Genomic DNA, 22,466 nt, shown 5'->3' on the forward strand with positions numbered 1-22,466 from the left:
CTGTCATCTCTCTCCCTCTTTCTTCCTCTTCCCTTGTTTCTCTCTCAATTAGTGCGTTCAAAACTAGCATATCAATAACAGCAAATTAAAACCCAGTTCATATTTTACACGAGATATCACAAGACCCTCAAATGTATGCGTGTCTGCCACCGCAGGAAGTAACAAGTAAAGTAAAATTTTTGACATCTTTGAAAAAAGAAAAACTAATTAAAATATAAACATTTTTATGCAAAGGAAAAAAAAAAACTTAAATTATAATATTCCACTCAGTTTTATTTATAAGATCCTTTTAATCAAATTACAAAGATTACAAAAAATGATTCCAATAGTTTTTGTTCTTTGATTTTGTTTGTTTTTTTTGAATAAAAAAGGATAAATATAGCTAATTCAAAAGAAGTACAAATTCAAAGTACAAACTAAATAAATCTATCATCAACTATTTCCATTCAAGAATGGTGGTTTTTGATTAAAAAAATATACAGCATATTACCAAAGGAATGGCAAGAGTGGGCTAAGCAGGTAAGACAGTTAGCTTCTCTAAACATAAAATATAGATTAACAATCCATGTTTTGCAAAGAATAAGTTGGTCTTATCCACAATCTGTTGAAAAGGATGATTGGAAACTTGTTCCTAATATAATAGAATAGTTCAACTTTAGTGAATCCATGATACCAACAAAATTCAATTATAAAATATTACCCTGACAATCCAAAAGTATCTAATATTGCAGTTTTTAACTTCTAACTTAAAAGTCAAATGTATACCTTGTAAAAGTGAGGATCATAGTAATGAAAAATATTTACAGATGCTATAAAAAGTTTTGATACCATAGAAAGCTTTTAGATATAGCCATCAATTAGGGCTTGACTTGAGGACTAGCCTGTTCAGGCCTTTTGATAAGATGAGGACTCACCTAAAACTTAGATTCTAAGATTGGTAAAAAAGCCAAGGGGCCTGCGGGATGGGCCCAGTAAACAATTTCATGAGCTTGTCTATATTCTATACATGGACATGTAGCAACCTGTAAATACCCTCTCACGAATCTTCTTAGCTTGTTCCATTATGCCTGTAATTAAGTAGATTACTAAGAAACTGATTTAGGAGGAGTAGATTTCCCTTGCAGTTGAAGTACAGACCAGGGAGGCCGTTTGTTGTGTTCCTGCACATTAATCATAATCAAAATTAATGTTGAGTTGGCTTCACAATCTCTTGTGCCGGAAGGGACTTTGGATTGAATCCCACCCTCCTTGAATATGAATCGATATGTTTATAGACAATGGATCAAGAGACAAAAAGCTACAATTACAAAGTCATAAAGTTTCCCGAAGAAGCAAGACTAACTGAATATCACAACGACTCAACCATCAACATGAAAGGTTTAGTCTTTTATCCATTACAGGCAAATTATGTAATGTTAATAGTCCAGATGTTGTATACTCTTTTCTTGAAGATTGTTATGATGAATTGGCACTTTGAACACTTATCCTAAGGTAACTTTAACGTACAAACTTCTGGCTGGGGGTGGGAGGTCTGACTGCACTTATCCTAAGGTAACTTTAACGTACAAACTTCTGGCTGGGGGTGGGAGGTGTGATTGCACTCATCAGAAAAATATTTGCAGGCTAAACAAGAACAGAAACAGAGCAAAATGTATCTAAATAGCAAGATTACATTTAAAACTGTAAACAAATGACACACCTCAATTTTCGTCACAAACTGGCAGGAGCAACACCTAACTTGGGACGCGCCATATGGGTACATTAGCAGTACTGCACAGCTCCCACACTTGACTTGCCCAACCTGATCAGCTGTATAAAGGATTGCATTACCAATATCAATAGCTTGCCACAAAAAGAAATGCTAGAATATAGAAGAGTTTTGCAAAATATAACTTCAATTTAAGGAAGAAAACATGCATGATGCAGAATTTACTTATTCATATGTAATACTTAACGTAAGATTTGCACCAATTGTATAATTGCTTCTGGCATGATTGATGTAACCAAAATGCATAAAACTGAAATCAAAATGCAAAGTTGAGATTTGCAGCAGCTACAATAGACAGAAGAAAAAGGAAAGAGAATCAACCTTCTAACACAAGATTTACTGTCTGACAGCAAGAACACTTGACATGTCTGGCACCTCGTTGATATGAAAGAAGGCGATGACAAGAACCACAAACCATTTGAGCCATTTCTGTTGGAATAGCTTGCTCATGAGAGTCATGAATTCATCAGAAAGGGATGCCCTTTTAGGCCTAAAAAAAATTGCAATGCCATAGAAAACTTTTACATTGGAACAAGGAGCAAGGAGAGAACATTCAAGGTTCTTCTTAGAATTACTAGTGACATTACACTACCAACTTTTTGGGTAAACAGCACACAGGAGAGGAAACTCAATCTTCATTCAAAAGATGATCTTGCACGAAGAGGTTGAAACATGCATCACATTAACTGGTTGTTGTGACAAAATAATAGCATAATTCCATAATTGGAGTCATATCTCTTGTTTGTTTGTCATTTGAATTCTTTGCATACTTTGACACGTTATAAAATGACATCCAAATAGGAAACAAGCAATCATTAATAATAATATAATCAGTAGTATACAAATAAATTAGTCTTAATTATAAAAGATCAAAATAAATATAAATACGTTTTCATACGATAAACTATGTCTCTATTGATAAGATATTCAAACACCTTGGATTTTAGAATTCTTAGAACAGTCAAAAATAAATTCTTCTGAAGTAATTGCCTTGTAACTCTTAACAAGAAGTTTTATCCTACTAAGTAAAATTGCTACTTGGACAACAATGCCATTGAGCTCTCTCTAAAACGAACTATCTGGGCATGTTATTTACCAAAAGATTACGTTTGAGGACTTCCTTGGTGTGTCCTTCATGGTCTCCCTCTATTTTTTTTTTTAAAAAAAGCCTTTAAGGATCACCTTATCAACTCTCTTTACCTGGCAACTCAAACAGCCTTCTCTACACGTCTAAACCACCTTGATTTTCAACCATTTTCTTTCGGATAGGCGACATGCCATCTTTTTCTTGTATATAATCTAATGGGTACCTAAGTTGGATGGGAAACCCTACCTCAAAAGCTAGCTGTTGATGTAAGATAACCAACCCACTTATACATCCCATTGAGCATCCCATACTACTCAATGTGAGACTTGATATCCCATACTATCAAGTCTTCATCAATTGGCCCCCATGAAAAGATGACACCCAACGGCTGCACTCCACAGCACTTAACTCGGTCTCTTTCCTGTTAGAACCCTCTGTGGGTAGCCCTCTCCAAACTGCAGACAACGAGGCTTATACCAATTCTTAAGTGAGATGGAAAACTCTATCCCAAAAGTTAGCTGTTAAAGTGGGAGAACCAACCCACTTATATAGCATCTCATACTACTTAATGTGGGACTTGCTATCTCATACTACCAAGTCTCCATCATAATCATTTTGAATCTCATTTTTTCTTGTATGACCCCACATCATCTCAACATTTCCATCTCTACTACCCCATCTTTTCCTCTCATTGTCCAGAATTCCCAACCAGGACAGAGATGGTCAGGGTGCGAGGAAACAAAGAATCTTTGTTTTCAAAGTCATCCATCCATTCGTTAGTTTTGTTTCTTTTTCATCCCCATGGCATTGCCATTATTGATGTACACACTTTCAATTTTCAGAATCAAAATTCTTGATCACCCATCCACACAAATCACCAGAAGATAAAAGATTTGTCCCCCCCCCCCCCCCGAGTTTGACTGCCGCAAAATTAGATTCATGGGGATTGGGGAAAATTTATGAAGTTTCATTACTCCCTAATTCCATAAATGCCGTCATATTATGTAACATTACAAATCAAAAACAGAACAGCCGAGCCACAGTGACCTGATGGGCAGAAGCCCAAAATTCTGAAACCTAGCTTCGTAAGACAGGCTCCCTTTGCGACTCTCAGAAGACTACTTTTGATTCTTGGAAAATGAAATTACAGAATCACTAAAAAAAAAAATCGATGAAGATAAATCACATCAATAGAAGATTATCAACGACGCAGACAGGGGAAAGCATTAAGCAACTCCAAGATCTATTAGAAAAAAGTACCGTGGACGAGAGGAGCGACGGCTACAACGACTCGGAACAGAGAACCAGACGGCGGACGCCTAACTTGGAACAGTGAACATAAAAGGCAAAGAAGTGCGTCCGACGCCGGGAAGTCGAAAGCCACTACTGGTTCGATGATAGGCTCTGAAATTGATTACTAGGCCTCATCCAAATAGGTTCTCTGCAGCCGGTTCGCAAAGATTGAAGTAGCCGCGATGTCGGTGTGCAGGTGTGCACGCAGCGCGTGGAATTTGATTGTATAATTTTTTTAAAAAAGATTTTGAATAAAATAGAGTGCCCGGAAAAAGGGGCCTGGATAGTGGATTGTCCGCAGTCAAGTGCAGTCAGAAAATCTCATCCTTTGGTGTAATTTAATCCCTCTCTCCATAGCTTGCCACCTCTCGTCAGTCCATTCTTTGAGATTTTTTGTTTTTCCAAAAAACAAACACGTAAGAATTGATGGACTGCACACAATCGAGGTCTGGGAATGGGGTTGTTGGCAGCCTATTTTAAAAACAGTTTTTTATTTTTAAAAATAATATTTTTTTTATTTTTTATTTTTAAAACACTTTTTGATTTTTTGAAAAATAAAGAGATGAAAACAATTATTTTTATTATTTTTTCTTACAATAATAAAATAAAAATAATTTTAAACAGTCTCATACATTTTCACTTATTTATTTGGGCCTTGTACAATTAGAAGAATAACAACTAGGTCTTAAAACATTAAATTAATAATAGTGAAGTCCTCGATAATTTTTTTAAAAATAGGCTTAAATTATTTATCCAAATAATTACAGATCCAAGAATTTGAACTAGAAATATATATTTAAGTATTAAATATAAATATTAAATTAAAACAAAAATTTTTATTTACAACTTTTTAAATTTATATTTATAATCTATTTTTTTTAAAAAAAAGTTTGTCAGGGATTTGATTGTCATTAATTTCATTATTTGGAACTTAATTGTCATTGTTCCTAATTTCTTTGTTATGGGCTAAAGTCAGGTTCTTGGAATTGGCCCAAATTTTTATGGGTCTCTCTCTCTCTCTCTACACACACACACACACATGGCCACATCAAAATCGTGCAAAACGATTAAAATTTAATCATATCTAAAATTTAGAGATTGCTATATTCATGCAAGGGGTAATTGAAAATTGTAATATTAAAATTTGTCTGAGATGTCCTATGGGCCAAGAGATCTATGTATCTATTTGCTTTTTTTATAAATATAATTAAAGGTGACTACTTAATCTCTGATAGTGAGATTTCTGATTTTTTTTAATGATATCAAATAAGAGATAACTTTCTCAATAGTTGTGGCTAATGAGAGACAATGCCTCCATTGAGTTAGAGTGGATATTGATTCTAGATAGTTTTTTGTTCCAACAAAGATTAAGGCCTTTGAAGATTTTCATAAGCTTTGTTATTGTGCTAGGTTGATAACTAATATGTTTGAAAAATCTTTTAATTCAATTTTCTTTATTATCTCTAATAATGCCTCCACAAGTTGCAACGCCATTAATGTTAACCGAGCCATCGGTGCCAAGTCTAACTCATCCATATAAAATCATACTTCTAGTTTTGGATCCCTCGAAGAGAAGGCATCAAGCTAGGATAGTTTCATTTCTTTTTCTTTTCTCTCTTTTTATTTTTGACCGTGTGTTTTTTTTATTGCTTCTTTTAATTGGTTTTTTTACGTTAGATTGTATAATATTGTACAGTTTCTTTGTTTGTGGGATTTTCTCACGAGAAATAAAACAAATAGATGATGTATCGTCTTACAATATTCCCTAATCAGAAAGAAACCTTCGTAATTGAAAGTTTTGAAGAACCAGTAACAAAACAATTCTAATACAAGGATCAGAGATTTGTGATAATGAGATGGATAATTAAGAGTCATCTCTTCCAAGTCGACGCACCATTTGTTCAACATTCCAATCAGAAAAGCCATCAAGTTGTAAATGCTTCTTATTTTAAACGTTACTTTCTTCAACCCCTTTATTTTCTTCCATGCAATTCTCCTACACATTCTTAATGCGTCATCAAATTAAGCTACATTCCTCGCTTGCCTGATATGCCTAAAAGAAAGTGTAAACCTACATAAATGAAAATTATTGAACACAAAGATGTGTATGCGTACCTTCTTAGGATCACTGACAAGGGTAAGAGTTACTAATTTTGATATTCCTTCCAAGAAACTAATTAGAACATGACCCGCATTATCATTATCCACTTCTGGCCACACCTTAATACAAATTAAAGCGCCGTTCAACATGAATTTCAATGTGGCAAACGTTTCCAAATGAAGTAAGTGGCCTTCCACGTAAATTCTGCAAAGCAAAAAAGAAAGCAAAGGAAAAGCCAGCTTGTTCAATTTTCCTTATAAATTGTGTGCTAAAACTCCTCTTAGATGTTCCACTGTTAAGATACTCATGATGCGATGACCAACATATATTTGGATCTGGATTCGAAGTGTCCCAAATCTTTTCAGCCTGTGATTTTTCATACTGCGGTAGGATTTCATCAACACTTGAAAAGTCATGATTAATCAGAAATAAATGAAACAGTGAGTTAAAGGACAGCTTTGTGATAATGCATTTCAAGTATTTCTCTGCAGCCATATAAATAGTTGGATGAAGGTATTGGACATAGAAAAATGTATAACTGTGATTTGATATTTTATCTGTGTATCTTGTGCCAAAATCTGTGCCAGCCAACCGTTTAATTGAATGGACGATCTCTAATTTTTACCACTAGCTACTTCAGACAGCCACTACGCACTGCCACATCTTCCAAGTTAATTAAAGACAAAAAAAAAAATCATGAATTACTAACCTTGATTATGTTCATATAGGTGTGTAATATTCTCGCCCAACGTATAGCTTCAACCTATAGCCTTGTAGACGTCTTTCCAGATAAGTCTTTGTAGATTAGGTGCATACATCTCAGCTACAGTCTCAGTCACGTTAACCATATGCATATTAGTTTTATGAAGGCAGGGAAATATACATCGCAAATGACGTAACTCAAGGCTTGTATTCGTTTAGTGCTGATCCTCACAGGTTTTGAAGCTGCACGCATCAATATTGGATGGTTAAATTAATCCTCCAAACTTGAGCTTCGTATTACAAGGTCTAATTGTTTTAGGTAAGTCACTCGCCTTATTGATACCCTCAAGGAATAAACTTCTTAATGATGGGAAACTTAGAGAAACCCACTTGCCAACTGAATAATCAATTTTAATAGGGTTAAAGGTCATTTTTGCCTCTTAATTTTACCTAAAAAGTCATTAAAAAATTTAAATTTAATTATAGGTCAATTCTGTCTCTTAACTTTAAAAATTCTCTCCTATCACCCTATCATTTTCTCACCATTCAAAAGTCCCACATTACATTTTTTTTAATGTTTTTTATTATCAAATATTTGAATTGAAGGTGCTTACTCTTCTTTGGAATAAAACTTAGAGGCAAAAATATCCTTAATCTAGTAAAAAAAAATAAAAAATAGTGGGAGTCAGTAATGACTAATGAATATTAAGTGTTTTTTATGTCAAGATAATGGAGGAAAGAATTTTTAATGTTGAAGGATAAAATTAACTTATAATTAAAATTAAAAAGTAAAAATTACTCTTAACTCATTTTAATAAATCTCCCATGAAAATTGATCAGAATGAGTTTGCTCATGTTTAGTTTTAGAACTTTCAAGGACCGAAATTTGGAGAGGCTTTGAAGATAGAAGCAACGTTGTAATCAAGAGAGACCTCATCAACATGAAAAGTTTGAGACAATTTATTGATCCACTACTTGTGAAGCTCACAGTAATTAGTTTCGATGCAGAAAGATGAGAAAGAGAGTCAGTCAATTTTCAAAGCACGAGGACAATGTTGCAGAATAGTATTCATGAAATCAAAGAGATGCATGCATGAGCAATCAAGAAAAGGATGACGGGGTTGATATAAGGAGGAGAAGAGGAAAGGGGTGTATATGGGGGTTAGGGTCTGGAACCTTGATGACACCTTGATCCTTGACTTGTAAGCTCTATTTCAAGGAGAGAAAAAGGGAGGAGAGGGAAGGAAATGGAGGGAAAGGGAGGTGAGGAGGGAGGGTAGGGGGACATCCCCCAAATAAAGGCAAGGGAGGAGGTTTTGGAGGGGAGGGGAGGAAAATTTTTTAAAAGTCTTTCCTCTCCTCTACCTTACTAAACAAGCTCCCCTCTCCTTATTTGGTAGAGTGGAGGGTGGGAGAGATTTTTTAAAATTTTTTCTTTCCTTCTATCCAAGCAAATATTACTTTAATATTTCATGAAGTTCGAGGAAAGAGAAAAGATGTGGTGAAGAATGGTACCTCGTAGGTGGCTCAATAAATCTCTTGATTCTTCTTCCATTGTACGGTAAGGATATAAAGCAAAGCACTTTAATCTTTTATAATGCCTCCACACACACACACACAATGTGGTGAAGAATGGTACCTCGTAAGTGGCTCAATAAATCTCGATTCTGCTTGCATTGTACGGTAACGACATAAAGCAATAGTGCCCCCCCCCCCCCCCAAACACACACACACACACACACACACACAACCTTATGTATAAGTCGTGATAGTGGTTGTGACCTTTCCCGCGGCAAGCCGGCAACTCGCAATTAACAACAGAGAGAGAGCAGGATATTTGTATATAGGACGTTGTTTTTTATCCAAGTAATTACCACTGACAATCTAAAATATTTAGCATTCATGTTTTCTAAATCCAGCCATTGAATTTAAAATATGATTAATAAATTGATTATACTTATTAATTTCTAATTGTTATTGTTAATATTATTTAATCTTAAATAGATATTGTTACTGAGAGTAGCTTGTTGTCACATCAATCAAACAAACTAAATAAAAAATGATTAAAATCGTTCCTTCTATTGTAGATAGAAGTGTTTTTTCACAACTGTAATGTAATGCAATATTCGAGTCAGAAATTCTGCTATAGAGAATTAGTACAATAACAATTACAAACTTACAATATAAAAAAAAATCTAGAAATGAAAGCTTTTGGAAAAGTTGATAGATGATGACTCCATTCCATTAATTGCTAACTCGATCAAGCGTATCCCCCAAAATCTAACTAATGAATGTGATAGATTTTATACCAAAATCTTAATTTGATCAACAAGTTTGATCCGTAACCCAGCATAAATATAATGACGCAGTGAAGAAGTGAACCACAAAGCCACTGGTCTGGTCAGATTGGGTTTATTACATTTTTTTCCCTATAAATGTTTTTATTATGTTTTTATTTTTTACAATGGGTTTGTTATGTTTTATCTCTACATATATATTCACATTTTTTCTTGATATATTTTTTTTCTCTTTTACCATATCCAGTAGAATGTTAGAGCATTCCAATTATTTTTTTTAATTTTTTGATTATATATAATTTATATTTATTTAAATCCTCCACAGTAAAAAAATGTAGATATATACTACATTCAATTAAAAAAAAAGAGATAGGGATAAAACAACTTTTAGTCCTTCACATTTAAGGTTTTATCAATTTGATATCTCAATTGTAACTTTTATCATTTTAATCTTTAACATTTGCTTCAATTATCAAGTTGCTCTTTTAAGTTTTTGTAAAACAAAATAGCTCTAAAAAAATTAATGGGTACAAAAAAGAAAGAAATTAGATTTTTGACTTGGAAATATATGTAGATTAAATTACATCTAAATACATGACATGGAAATACATGTAATTAGGACTTGATATACTTTGTTGATGTGCTTTTCTTTTCTTTTTTATCCATGTATATATTCTAAGTTAGAAATACTCTATAGATCATTTATCAATAAGATTCTTATATTAGTAACAGAATTTGGACTCATAATTTTATATGTTATAAATAAAATATTTATTAGTCGGACCAACAATCTGTGTTGGTTGTATTTTGTCATACTTTATTGGTTGAAATTTATACTCTTTATACTTTTAAAAACATTTGAGGCTTAATTTAGCCTTCGTAAAAAAGTCGGAGCAGTAGGCTTGGCTCTAAAACTCCTGTTGTTTGGGTTGGGACTACGGAAAGCTAAAAGGGCAACAGGGCTCTCGAACTCAGCTTCTGATAATATAAATGGACATAGATATCGATACAAGTGTGGATCCCACATTTGTCAAATAACAAAAAAAAATTGAAAAAACTTGGATTAGGGTAATCCTTAGGCCCTATGACTCAATTTCTCTTTTCTTTTCTTTAAAATTCGATGGCCATAAATCCACTCAGATGTCTCCTGTAACTGTTACTTCTAACAAAATTTGCCATTATTTGGTCCTCGAAAATTAAACCATGTGTGTCTTTGCAGGCAATAAGTAATTCTAACATACCCTAACAATGTAAGTGTTGGAAATGATTCATAGCACAGTTGTAATTTTGTCGCATTACTCTCTTTGCAACTTACACTTCACATGTTCGGTCTTTGCTTCTTTTTCCAAGTTTGTAATAATTATCACCAACTCATGTTTAATACATGACTAGTGTTAAACCAGAAGTTTTTTTTCTTTTTTTTTTAAGTTGAAGGAAGTCTTGTGTTACGAGGCCATTACTCTCTCCCCAAAAGACTAACTTATTAAGGTGTGCAGCGCACCCGTTTATATAACCAGGACTCTCCCCAAATCTCTTCGATGTGGGACCTGACAACTCTCCCGACCAATCCATGACGCCCCCATCACGGGTGGCCCACTAAAGGGGCCCACCGATTAAGCAAACTCGGGTCTGACTCTGATACCATTTTGTCACGAGACTATTACTCTCTCCCCAAAAGGCTAACCTATTAGGGCGTGCAGCGCACCCACTTATATAGCCAGGACCCTCCCCAAGTCTCTCCGATGTGAGACCTGACAGTTGGCTTGTGAAATTGTGGGTAACACTATTGACAGAGTGGAATTAATAGTTAATAATAAGTGACTTGTGGATTCACATGCTCTTTCATTCAACCCATATATATTATAAGGGGCATTATAAATGTATCAAATAATGATATTAATAGAGGCTGTCATTATTTGTCAGCTTTCCCCTTATAGTATGTGCGAACAAGTTGTTTTTGGAAAAAAAAACTTAGGATTAATTGCAATATGCTTTGTATGATCAACAGATCATATGTGAACTTGGAGGCTATCTCAATCAGGATAAAATTGCTTCCTCTCATAAAAAAATTTATCTAATTTTTATTTTTTTATAATTGTGATACTCCAATAAGTCCATTACAAAACTAAACACAATATATTTTACTATATTGTGTTTCCATCCATTAATTAACTTTCAACTTTGTTTATCTTACAACAAACTTCAACGAATGATATTCAACATGAGAAACTATGAAACTCAATGTTTTGTTGATTCTTGTTGTCTTGATTTCAAAATGTCTTTTTAATAAACATATCAAAATATTTTCCTGTAGAGAACAAAAATTAATTCAAGAAATTCTTTGTGCTTGAAAAATTCTGAATTCAATTATCTTTTTTCTTATTCTTTTAGTATACTATATGAAATTATATTTTTCTTCTTTTTCTTGATACTATATATATAATAGAATTTAAATCCTATGAAGTTGGGATACGTGAGTATTAGTGAAGTTTGCCTTTAAAAAAAAGAATATTTTATATCTTATAAAAAATAATAAAATGATGAAAAATGCTAAAAAGGGCAAACTTCAATGACATATTCACATATATCAACTTTATAGGATTTAAACCCCTCTATAGTGTGTATGAAATTGCTACTTATTTCATATTAGTATTTTACTTTTCTAAAAATTTGGCATGTGGCAAGTCTCATTAAATCCATCCACATTTTTTGTGCTCCCTCAAATCTTATTTATAAATCATGCGAATTAAGAAAAGTAGTTAAAATTAATCAAGAGTCTTGATTTTTTTAAATTTTTCATAGAAATCCCAAATTACCCTTAAAATTATTAACTTCACTTTTAAATTTTAAAATCAAACATGCCGTCCAAATGAACAAATAGGATATGTGGACATTTTTGAAAATAACCCATTAATGTTTCATTAAGTTTTATAAGGTGTCTTATATTAAGTACCAGGCAAAATTTTTAGAAAGTGCCTTATATTAAGGACAAGAAAGAGTACATCATTATTACTTCAATTCAATCCTTTTGACTTACTAACATTCACATGGATAAGTAATAGTCATAAATGAATCTGAGTATTTGGCATCAATTCAAGGTGTTGTATAATAAAGTTCTGATTTAGGGTTAAAACAATGACAAAGCATTTGGAACTCCAATCATGTAATGAAAAGGTGTAATATCTATTAGTGTAAGTTGACAATAAGCATTTAATTATAGAGATATAAGTTTTTTTATTCATTAGTTGAAATATAATTTTAGATAATAAAAATTCAACTGATAAATTAAATATTCTTCCCAAGATTCATTTACCAATATGAAAATTCATTTAATATTCATTAATAAGAATCCAGAAGCACATATCCTGCTGATCTCACTGCAAATTAAAATGCAACGCAAACTAAAAGGGGCATGACAAAGCATTTTGCAATTCTGCCATGGAACAACTTCAGAAGTTTACATTAAGAACAAAAAAACAAAGCGCGAAAATAGACAACAAAGATTTTGGGAAAAAAAACTTATAAAATAAAATTTTCCTTCGAACACTTTACGAGCCATATCAAAATGACTCCGTAAAGCTTTTTTCTTGAGGAAACTTCATACTGGAGAGAGAAGATATATGTCTCTTGCCGCTTCTTTGAATGTTTCCTCCACTGAAAATAATGCCCCAGCTGAATTATTTGCCTTCAAAAGCTGACCAAAACAATGACAAATATAATAAATAATTAACATACCTAAAATGAAACTAATACAATTAAAGGTTGTGCTTGGAGATCGATGTATATACATACACGAGCTTGAATCTTATAGGAGCTGTTATAATCATCAGATGAGATGTTGGCAGACAAAACCTGAATATTGTGCTTCTGAAGAGCATAATAAATGGCACTGTAAAGGCCTTCCTTATTGGGAAAGCACATGCTAAACTGAGCATCTTCACCGCAAATGTTCACTACCACGTTTGGGAAAATCCAAGTTCGAAGCCCTATTGGATTTGGATTGGCTGTGCAGGAAGAAGATCCCTGCAGGCGAGCTGTTGTGAAGGCGCCACTAGCAACATTACCAGTGGGATAATAAAAAGCCAAATTGGATGCAGATAATCGGAGTCTCTCTCTCTTCAGCTTTTCCAAATTTTCAAGAGTATCTTCTAGGGTTTTGATGTACTTCATCGTTTCTTCAACAATGGTTGCCTTGTCTGCCTGCACAGATTAAACAAGTACATGTTCAATTATATGATTTGTTCATACCCATCTATTCACGTATATGTTGATTGAACTAAAAGACGAAATTAAACTCTTGAAAAATAATTTACCTTGACATGATGAACAGAAGGGACCAGAGTTTGAAGTTCTCTGAGATAAAGCCTCATCCTCTTCCTTCGTTCTCTCTCTGATGAGGCATGAGATTGATGATCACGATGATCTTCTCCACCATCAACTGTGTTAATAGCTCTCTTCCCTCTCAATGATCTATCTGCTGTACTAATTTCGCCACTGTTATCTGAATTAGATAGAGTTTGCTCCTCTTGATGATCAGACATGGTTTGTTCCTGCAAGAGGAAGAAGTTTTTGTCTATGGAGATGCCAACAAGAGAGAGATTGATGATGAGAAAGTCACAACAGAGAGAGACATTTATAACGTTGAGATTCCAGGATAGATAACAAAGATACCTGTGACGGAAAATGTGAGGTTTGGCTAAAACGCAGTTTACATGACGAGGCACGCATACATGCATGTATGAAATGAGCTGTAACTATGATTATTTCTTTTCTGAGTATACGTTTATCATTTACAGTTACAAAAACACTACACGTGAAATGACCAGGCTGAATATATATTAGCTGGCTAAATTATAAATCTTACCAATTAATTTTATTAATGTTCACGATCAGGTGGCTGAAATAATTATCAGACGCAAAAATAATGAGGCACAATGGATGTATTCTGGTTGGACTTAGATCAATTGTCTAGGTTGGGTAGCCTTCTAAGAATAATTAAGAGAATTTCTCCTTATAACAATAACAGAGAGTTGCATCGGATGGCTTTTCTTGTCATCATCAACCCAAATTTTTCAGCTAACCTCAAAACTATATGGCTTTAACAATTAATCCAAAACTTGCTAGGTTTAAAACTGATGTAAAACTTCTAGTACGCAAGCCCACAGTCGAAGCTGGAATTCACAAAATTCGGCACCCAACTTTAGAATTGATAGATTTTTTTTTTCAAAAAAAGATAAAACGGAAAGGCCAGAGGGTTAATGAAGACCAACAAGCAAGTTCTAAAGACAGCAAGTGTCTACAATTATGAATAGGTTCCGTTGAAACTATAATGATGACTTCCAATATTTTCCTAAATTTATTAGTGTTTTTAATGTAATTGAAAATCATTTATTTAAATTTATTAACAAAAATTTGATTAAGTGGATGATTATTTATGAAAATGGACATGAAGATGTAATTAAAGTTAGTGAACTAATTCTACATTAATTCTAATCTTTACATATGTAGGAAGGCCCAATTTATAGCTCAAAGATGAAAATTTTGAAGCTTAAGTCCAAGAAAATAAATATAAAAAAAAAATTTACACAAGTTATGTTTGTTGCAACAAAAATGCATTTCATTACAGTGAAATGCAATTTTAGTAAAACGCACAGTTTTGATCTCAAGGGAACTTTTAGGGTTTGGCAACCTCATTCTCAATCACCTCACTTCTAGCAGTTGCAAAACATTCAGGGAGAGAAAAAAGAGTCAAAAGAGGGTTGAAAAAGCTTGGATTTAGTAAAAAATAAGTTAAAATTGCTCCGATTAAACTTTTATTCTCTTTCTTCTTTTTATATTGTTGATTTTTGCTACCATTAGGCTATGTGTAGCTGATTTTCTCTTAATCTAAGGTTGCTATGAACTAATTCTTATTTTAGAGCATGTTTGAATCATTTATTTTAAGCTAAATATGAGTTTTGTTTACTTAATTTTGTGCTTATTTATCTATTTAATGTTTGGCCACTATTAAGTGTGAATTTAGGAGTTTAGGTTTTGCCTTGAAAGAGAAGAATCTGAATTAGACTATTAGATTGAGTAATATGAAATTATAATTATTTTTAATTTGCCAATAAATAGGAATATATACCTATTAAACTTATATAAATACATTAGAGTGAGTTTATGCATTTTGCCTGTTGGGTATTTGTGTTAAAAATAGCATATTAATTCAAGAGAAAAGTGTAATTAATAGAAAGATAATTATTCCTATTAATACTCCAGATTAACAAATTAATATTAAGTGTTTAGGTAATTACGTTCTATGAATTGGAAAGGGGATTAGCCACCCTAGGTTGTCTTGATCAACTGTGATTGTTGGAATTTTTATTTTAGTACATTTTTATATTCTTAATTTCTTATTTTTGCAAAATTAAATCCAAATCATGCTTTGCTCAACTTAAATAAAAGTGGAATTCATTACATATTTATGAGCATCATATAGCTTATGCGTCTATGTTATGGTAGCTCTTAGTAGCTAAGCAGCTTTGCCATAAAAATTCATAATAATCACGGATTTGGAATTCACAAGTGTCCTAAAGCCTCTCACTCAATGAGAGTATCTGCACTACAGAGGTAAGATTTTATCAATACTTAAAAATTCATGCTTCATAAAATGGTGAGTTAAAAAATGATTTTATGAAGATATAATTTAATTATTTCTCTACAATCATATGAACTATTCAATTAAGGTACATGGTAAAAGTTGTGATTTGGTGCTCTTCTTTTATACTGTGACTACATCGTTGATAGCCATTTGATTGAATCAACAATCACTATGGAAAACTCATTGAGTCACTTACCAAATTCAGATCTGAAACACTTAGAATAGACAATAGAGACGTGAAAAAAAAAAAAACAAAAAAAGATTGACAATAGAGCCTGTGCTTTCTTTTTTCTTGGTCTATATTTGCATGTCGTCATCTTCTATATGTTTCTCAAATGGCCGTTTACTCGATCTGCGCAATGTTCAATTTCATTTTCCAAAATTAATTATATAGTCGTTTATTTAACCAAGCATATTAATTTCCAATACTTTCCATCATTTTCTACACGAAAACAGTCCCCATAATTAAATAATATCATAAGCAATAGTTAGACGGATAGCATTTTCTAAACTCTGTAATTTCGTTATCATCAAAACATTATAATCATGATTACCAACAGAATCACGATGAAGGGCTAACATCATGTAATGTATTTAGGAGAAAAACCACTAATGTAAAGATGTTAATCTCTCTCTCTCTCTCTCTCTCTCTCTCTCTCTCTCTCTCATTTTTTATCGCTCTTTCTCCATCTACGATTACTTAATCAGTATCAATCTCATAATTGAGGGAAATCATTACCTCCAAAGTTCCTTGCCGCCGGGATGTGTGTGTGTGACAAGTTCAAACTTAATTTTCTAGCTAGGTTCTAAGTTTATGATTTCAAGGACAGAAAACACGATAATTTTGAGTTGGGACTTCCATTTTTAAATTCATTTAGCATTGGTCGAAAGTATTTTTGTTCCTTAGTTTTTCTGATATTTAATATTATCTAGCGAGAAGATAAATTGGACTATACTCGATGGAAAAACAAAGACAGTACGCAATATGAGAAGCTTATATTATAGGAAATCATTCTTAAATTCTGCCATGGAATCACATCTTAAGTTCACAAATTCAATTAAAAACATCAAACAGAAAAGAAATAAACGAAGATTAACAATTATTCCCCTGCCCATAACTAATACATATAATTAAAGCCATCAAATTAACAAGGCAAGACACAGAATAATTTCTTCAGCAGCTTGCTTGAATGTTTCCTCTGCTGATAATGCCCCAGGAAGCTGATCCGAATCTCTGTTCACCTACAAGATTCATCCAAAATAATCCTCATTCAGAAATCGTTTAGATACTCTCAATGTATTTTTAATTTATATGGCTATCTGATCAGTATTGTCGGGTTCTGTTAGGTGTAGCTCTCATGAAATACTTGATGCATCCACACAAACTTGAGTCTGAGGCTGGTACTGAAGCGATCATACCCCTTCCACTAGAGTCAACGGTTGTTAGTAAATACCCCTATGTATACTTATGGTGCATTCAATGAAAATGTAGATATTTGGTCAAAAAATTCCATGCAGAGATTGCTTAACAAATAAAACCAGAAGATATCTAAACTATTTTAACATGAAGGCATCATTAATACACACTTTGACATTTAACTCACTTTTCCATGAATAAATATATATGAAGCCATAATTAAGTATAATGCATATACTTACTTGTGCTTCAAACATATAGAACCTTCGACCATTATTGTCACATGTAATGTGGGCAAACAGAACTTCAATCTTGTACTTCTCCAGAACATAACAGATTGTGGTGAAAAGGCGCCACTTCTTGGAAGAGCACACACTGAATTGAGCATCTTGGCCGCAAATGTTGACGACCAAATTCGGAGAAGTCCAAGTTTGAAACCCTACTGGTTTATAACCATGTAGTCTTGCAGCGCCGGAGTGGGTGAGGACGAAGCTACTTGTTCAGCCATGAAGGCCTCTCTTGAAGCACCTGGGATGCCCAACATTAGAGACTGACGATCGAAGAAGTCGTTGCATCTTCGTCTTTTGCAGGTTTTCCAAAGTTTTCTCTAATGTTGTTATGTAGTTCAATGTTTCATCCACTACTGTTATTTTATCCGCCTGCAAAAAAGAAGATATATAATTGCAGATATCATAGTATTCGATTGTCTGAATTATTATAAAGAGCTCTGTAAAGTTGAAACACTTAATGTACCTGCGAAGGAACATGCGGAAGCATAGCTTGAAGGCTACCAAATAAATCGTTTATCTTCTTACGCTTCTCTCTCTCAGCAGTATCATCATCAGTTTCGTCACTACTACTAATAACACACTTCTCCTTCCCTCTTGTCGGTGAAGGGCCATTAGAATTGGAATTGTTTTCAGGTGGGTTTATGGGCATGTTCTTCTCCATGTCAGAATTATCTGAATCATTGGACTGGTTTTCCCTCTCTGGTTCTCTATCTGCAGACATGGCCTCAGATAGATGTGAAAGGTTAGTGTTGAAGAACACAATTTATAAAAGCATTTAAGTATGAAATGATAGGCTGGAGCACAAGGCTTGTTCTTCCAAGGATCTACATTGGGCCATAGTTGTACAGTCCTATATATTGGTAACTTATCCCTTCACATGGTTTTTCATCTTCCAAAGTTTCCACTAATAACATGTATCAGTAATATACAATGAACTAAGAGACTGTCATGAACTTCGTGGCTATCTAAAAGTGGGCAAAAGCCATGTAAACAGAAGATATTTGTAAAGGTTGCAACAAAGTTGATTGAGTGTTCAGATGAGAAGCAAGCTGTGGAATATGAATTGTGTGACCTCCTTCTGCAATGTAACTGATGTCTCACCTGGGAAACAGGACCTCATCACATGAAAAGCCATATATCAGCATCAGTTAAATCTCTTTGAACGACAGTTTCAGAATAAAAATTTAAAAGCATAGCTGTTAGATTAAGCCTTGCCGGAGATTCGCTCAGAAACGCGTGTTAGTCACACTGTCCGTGATGTGTTGTTCGCTCCCATTACATTTGGTTATGGGTTGCATGACGAATCACATGAAATACAATGTAGGATAGTATTTTAATTTCTTGTTACTAAAATCATAGTTGCTTTTTAATTTTTAAAGATTAATTTATTTTATTAAGTTAAATTTAATTATTTATTATTTAAATCCACTTGCGCTTTCCCTCCAAATCCCGTTTCATACTTCTACCCCTGTGTGGGCCTTGGTATCTTGCACTACACACCTACGTAGTCTCCAAACTCCAATAGCTTGAAAAATGAAGTTGGTGCTCATTTTTCTTTTAATATAAAGTTACGGAAAAGGTCAAAAACTGTGCAAGAGAATAATTAGCTGATGTCAGAACTAATGATGTTTCTACACCCTAAAGATAGATTGACAAAAATTGTAGTATTTAAATTATTGTTGGATGTATGACAATCAAACTAATCAATACATTATTTACTTTTTTTTAAAACATGTTCAAAAATTATAATTCAGTGTTTTAATTAAGTTTTTAATCTTATTAATATAGTATTGGAGAGAAGATGATTTCAATTGTATTCATATTTAATGAACATGAAAACTTCAATTAATTCAGAGTACATATTGATTTTAATGAAATTTTTATTTTAAAAAAGGCTAAATCCTTTTAAGATATTCATAAGTTGGTGCTCACTACGCCACAACAATGTAAATTTGCCATACTATTGAAATATAATTTGAACCATCTAAAATTTAAAGGTTTTAATATATATTTTTAAATAATCAAATTATGTTTTCACAAAATAACATTTACATTCTATATATTAGATTATACCATCTATAGAAATAAAAAAGCTATTAAAGTGTAAAATTAAAACAATATTAATTGTGGATCATCCAGGTTTAATATATCAATGGCTCATACTTGGCACTCGAGTAATGAATATCAGAACTAGGTACTTTTTTTGTCTTAAATTATAAAATATTTTTTTAAAATAAAAATATAAATTTTTAAAAATACCCTTCATTTAATAACCTTAAATCTATACTTAATTAGTATTAAATAGAGAGAGAGAGAGAAAAGATAATATTGAAATAAGTCTATTTAATAAAATATTAATTTTCTCAAAGTGCCTTATATTTTGTGACGACTAATCTCTCCCAAAAGTGTCTTATAATTTAAAATATAGGAAGTATCATTTATGCTTGTAAAAAAAAAATCTTCATTGGATTTTTGGATATAGCTAGCCTTTAAGGGTGTTCATTATGAAAGTAAAATTTGTATTGGAATTTTATAAATAGCGTCTTTCCTAAGATTCATTTAGTAATAGAATTTCATTTAATCATTAATCAGAACAAACTCATCCCAAGTAATATGGTTCCATCCAAAGGCACACATATTTTGTAATTCTGTCATGAAACAACGTAACTACTGAATCTTAAATTAAAAAGCAAGCACAAAAGTGGACAGCCAATATTGAAAGAAAGCTTATAAAAGATGTTCCTTTGAACACTTTTTGAGCCATCAAAGAGACACCAAAGATGAGTTGCCTGCAAAATGCCTCTGAAATTTGATCTGAACGCCTATTTGCCTTCTAAATTCAACAAAACAATGATAAATATTATAAGTAATCTTTTTTTAAAAAAAAAAAAAAAAGCGGTTGTGCTAGCACTAGATTGGGGTGCGCGCGCGTTCGCGCTTACGTGTGCTTGAATCATATACAAGATTATTATTTTTATCAGATGAGATGTTGGCTGATAAAACCTCAACATTGTGGTTATGAAGAACATAACACAGATGGCACCGAAGAGGCCTTACTTCTTGGGAAAGCACACGCGACTAAACTGAGCTTCTTTGCCGCAAATGTTCACCTACCACATACATTTGGTAAATCCAAGTTTGAAGCCCTATCTTTAATGTACTTTTTCAGGGTTTTAATGTACTTTTAATAGCTTCATCAACAATAATGATTGTCATATATTCCCTGATAGAAAATATGACAAATATTACTTTAGGAAGAAATGATTTATTACTTCTTATTGCTTTTCATTAGTTTATTAGTTTTGTTGCTTTTCATTTAACTTTTGTAAGTTTCCTTCTTGTGAAGGAAACCAAGTAGCAAGTGAATTTTATTGCTTTTCATTAGTTTATTTGTTTTGTTGTTTTTCATTTAATTTTTGTAAGTTTCCTTCTTGTGAAGGAAACTAGGCAGCAAGTGGACGTTTCCTTGTTAGGAAGGAAATCTCATGCTTATAAATAGCATGATTTGTGTATCCAAGAGGAGATATTGATGAATGAATGTTTGAAGCATTATGATTTTCTGAAAGTCTCTCTCTCCCTTTAGTTCTGCGTCTCTCTTTTATTCCCTCTCTCATATTTCAATCACTTCTCTCTCTTTTCACCTTCTCTGTTCTCACTTCCCCTCCACCTCCCACTCTCTGTTTTTGTTTCTTCTCCTTATCCTATTCTGTTCAAATCAATGAATGTGAGTGTGAGTTTGTGTGTTTTACATCATTCCCTCCTCTGTATTTGCAAGAAAAAAAAATTATATCACACAGTTCAAAAAAAATAAATTAACTATATTAAGTGTGTTTGTAAATAAAAAAATTGGACTATAATACCCTTTATTAATTATATTTATTAAGCTTTCATTAATTATCTCTTATGATTATGAATGGTAAAATTATGAGAGATAATTTAAAAAGTTTTCAATAAATACTTATTAAAAAAATGTAATTTTACTTATATAAAAAAAAAGCTAAAAGTGATAGTTTCTTTGAAGAGCCTCATCTTCTTCCTTCTTTATGAGAGTCATGATGATGATCTTCTACATCAACTGTGTTAATAGCTCTCTTCTCTCTCAGGGATTATTTCTCCAGATTCTCCAGAGTGTTATTTGAATTAGATAGATTTTTCCTCTGTTGATCAAACACGGTTGTTTATGTGTGGTATGAGGTCATATATTTTTTTCAATATTATTTTTATTTAAACCCATTGCTTATAGTAGAGAATGTAATGTAAATGTTAAAAATTCTCATTTAAATAAGAGTAAAATTAAAAGTTCATTTTATTTCAAACAAAACTAATAATTTAATCACCCTTTTTTGGTTTCGACGATATTATTAATAAAAGTGCCTTACAATAAGAATTAAAAGGAGTACATCAAAGAGATGATTGATAAGACCACTAAAAAAAGAGTAGTGGTGACAGAAATATGTGGGGTTGGATAAAAATAAAAAATATAATCTCAAGGTAACTGCAATCACATAGAGAATATGTGATTTATACATATGAAATGAGCTGGAACTAAGATTCTTGTCCTGGAGAATATGTATCATTTACAGTTACAAAAATGTTACATGTGTGAGTGATACTAGCTGAATATATATTAGGTGGCTACTTATTAGACCAATTAATTGTATAATTCAGAATAACAGCACTCCAAATATGCAGTGTGTGTGTGTGTGTGTGTGTGTGTGTGTGTGTGTGAGAGAGAGAGAGAGAGAGAGAGAGAGAGAGAGAGAGAGAGCTTGCGCTTTCTTTTCCTGGTCATTCTCTCTATATATTTGCATGTGAGCTTTATCCGCTCAAAAGGCCGTGTTTATATTAACGTATGCCCGCATCGATCT

The 22,466-nt window shown here is 32.8% G+C and overlaps 3 protein-coding genes across 4 annotated transcripts; all 3 read right to left on the reverse strand.

Annotated features, from left to right (window-relative positions):
- Positions 1–702: 702 nt before the first annotated feature.
- On the reverse strand, positions 703–4,359 carry LOC129292659 (protein LOL2). Of its 2 annotated transcripts, none has more exons than XM_054930257.1 (4): positions 4,116–4,359; positions 2,090–2,197; positions 1,700–1,809; positions 703–1,160 (listed from the first exon to the last, which is right to left on the reverse strand). In XM_054930257.1, exons 2-4 carry the CDS (start codon positions 2,193–2,195, stop codon positions 1,086–1,088), a joined length of 291 nt encoding a protein of 96 aa, XP_054786232.1. In that variant the 5' UTR covers positions 2,196–2,197; positions 4,116–4,359; the 3' UTR covers positions 703–1,085. The 2 variants fall into 2 exon arrangements, with proteins under 2 accessions (XP_054786232.1, XP_054786231.1); XM_054930256.1 differs by having other exon boundaries at positions 2,090–2,258; positions 4,116–4,358.
- Positions 4,360–12,846: 8,487 nt separating this feature from the next.
- Positions 12,847–13,789, reverse strand: LOC129293081 (transcription factor bHLH95-like). Its single transcript, XM_054930885.1, has 3 exons — positions 13,562–13,789; positions 13,041–13,448; positions 12,847–12,942 (listed from the first exon to the last, which is right to left on the reverse strand). The coding sequence occupies exons 1-3, from the start codon at positions 13,787–13,789 to the stop codon at positions 12,847–12,849; spliced, it is 732 nt and encodes a 243-aa protein (XP_054786860.1).
- A 3,242-nt stretch (positions 13,790–17,031) lies between these two features.
- Positions 17,032–18,319, reverse strand: LOC129293084 (transcription factor bHLH95-like). Its single transcript, XM_054930887.1, has 4 exons — positions 18,062–18,319; positions 17,837–17,967; positions 17,551–17,683; positions 17,032–17,133 (listed from the first exon to the last, which is right to left on the reverse strand). The coding sequence occupies exons 1-4, from the start codon at positions 18,317–18,319 to the stop codon at positions 17,032–17,034; spliced, it is 624 nt and encodes a 207-aa protein (XP_054786862.1).
- Between the last annotated feature and the right edge of the window lie 4,147 nt (positions 18,320–22,466).

The sequence above is a fragment of the Prosopis cineraria genome, unplaced genomic scaffold, assembly GCF_029017545.1.
Source record: "Prosopis cineraria cultivar Desert tree isolate PC_DT_omini unplaced genomic scaffold, ASM2901754v1 PC14, whole genome shotgun sequence".
Taxonomy (NCBI): Eukaryota; Viridiplantae; Streptophyta; class Magnoliopsida; order Fabales; family Fabaceae; genus Prosopis; species Prosopis cineraria.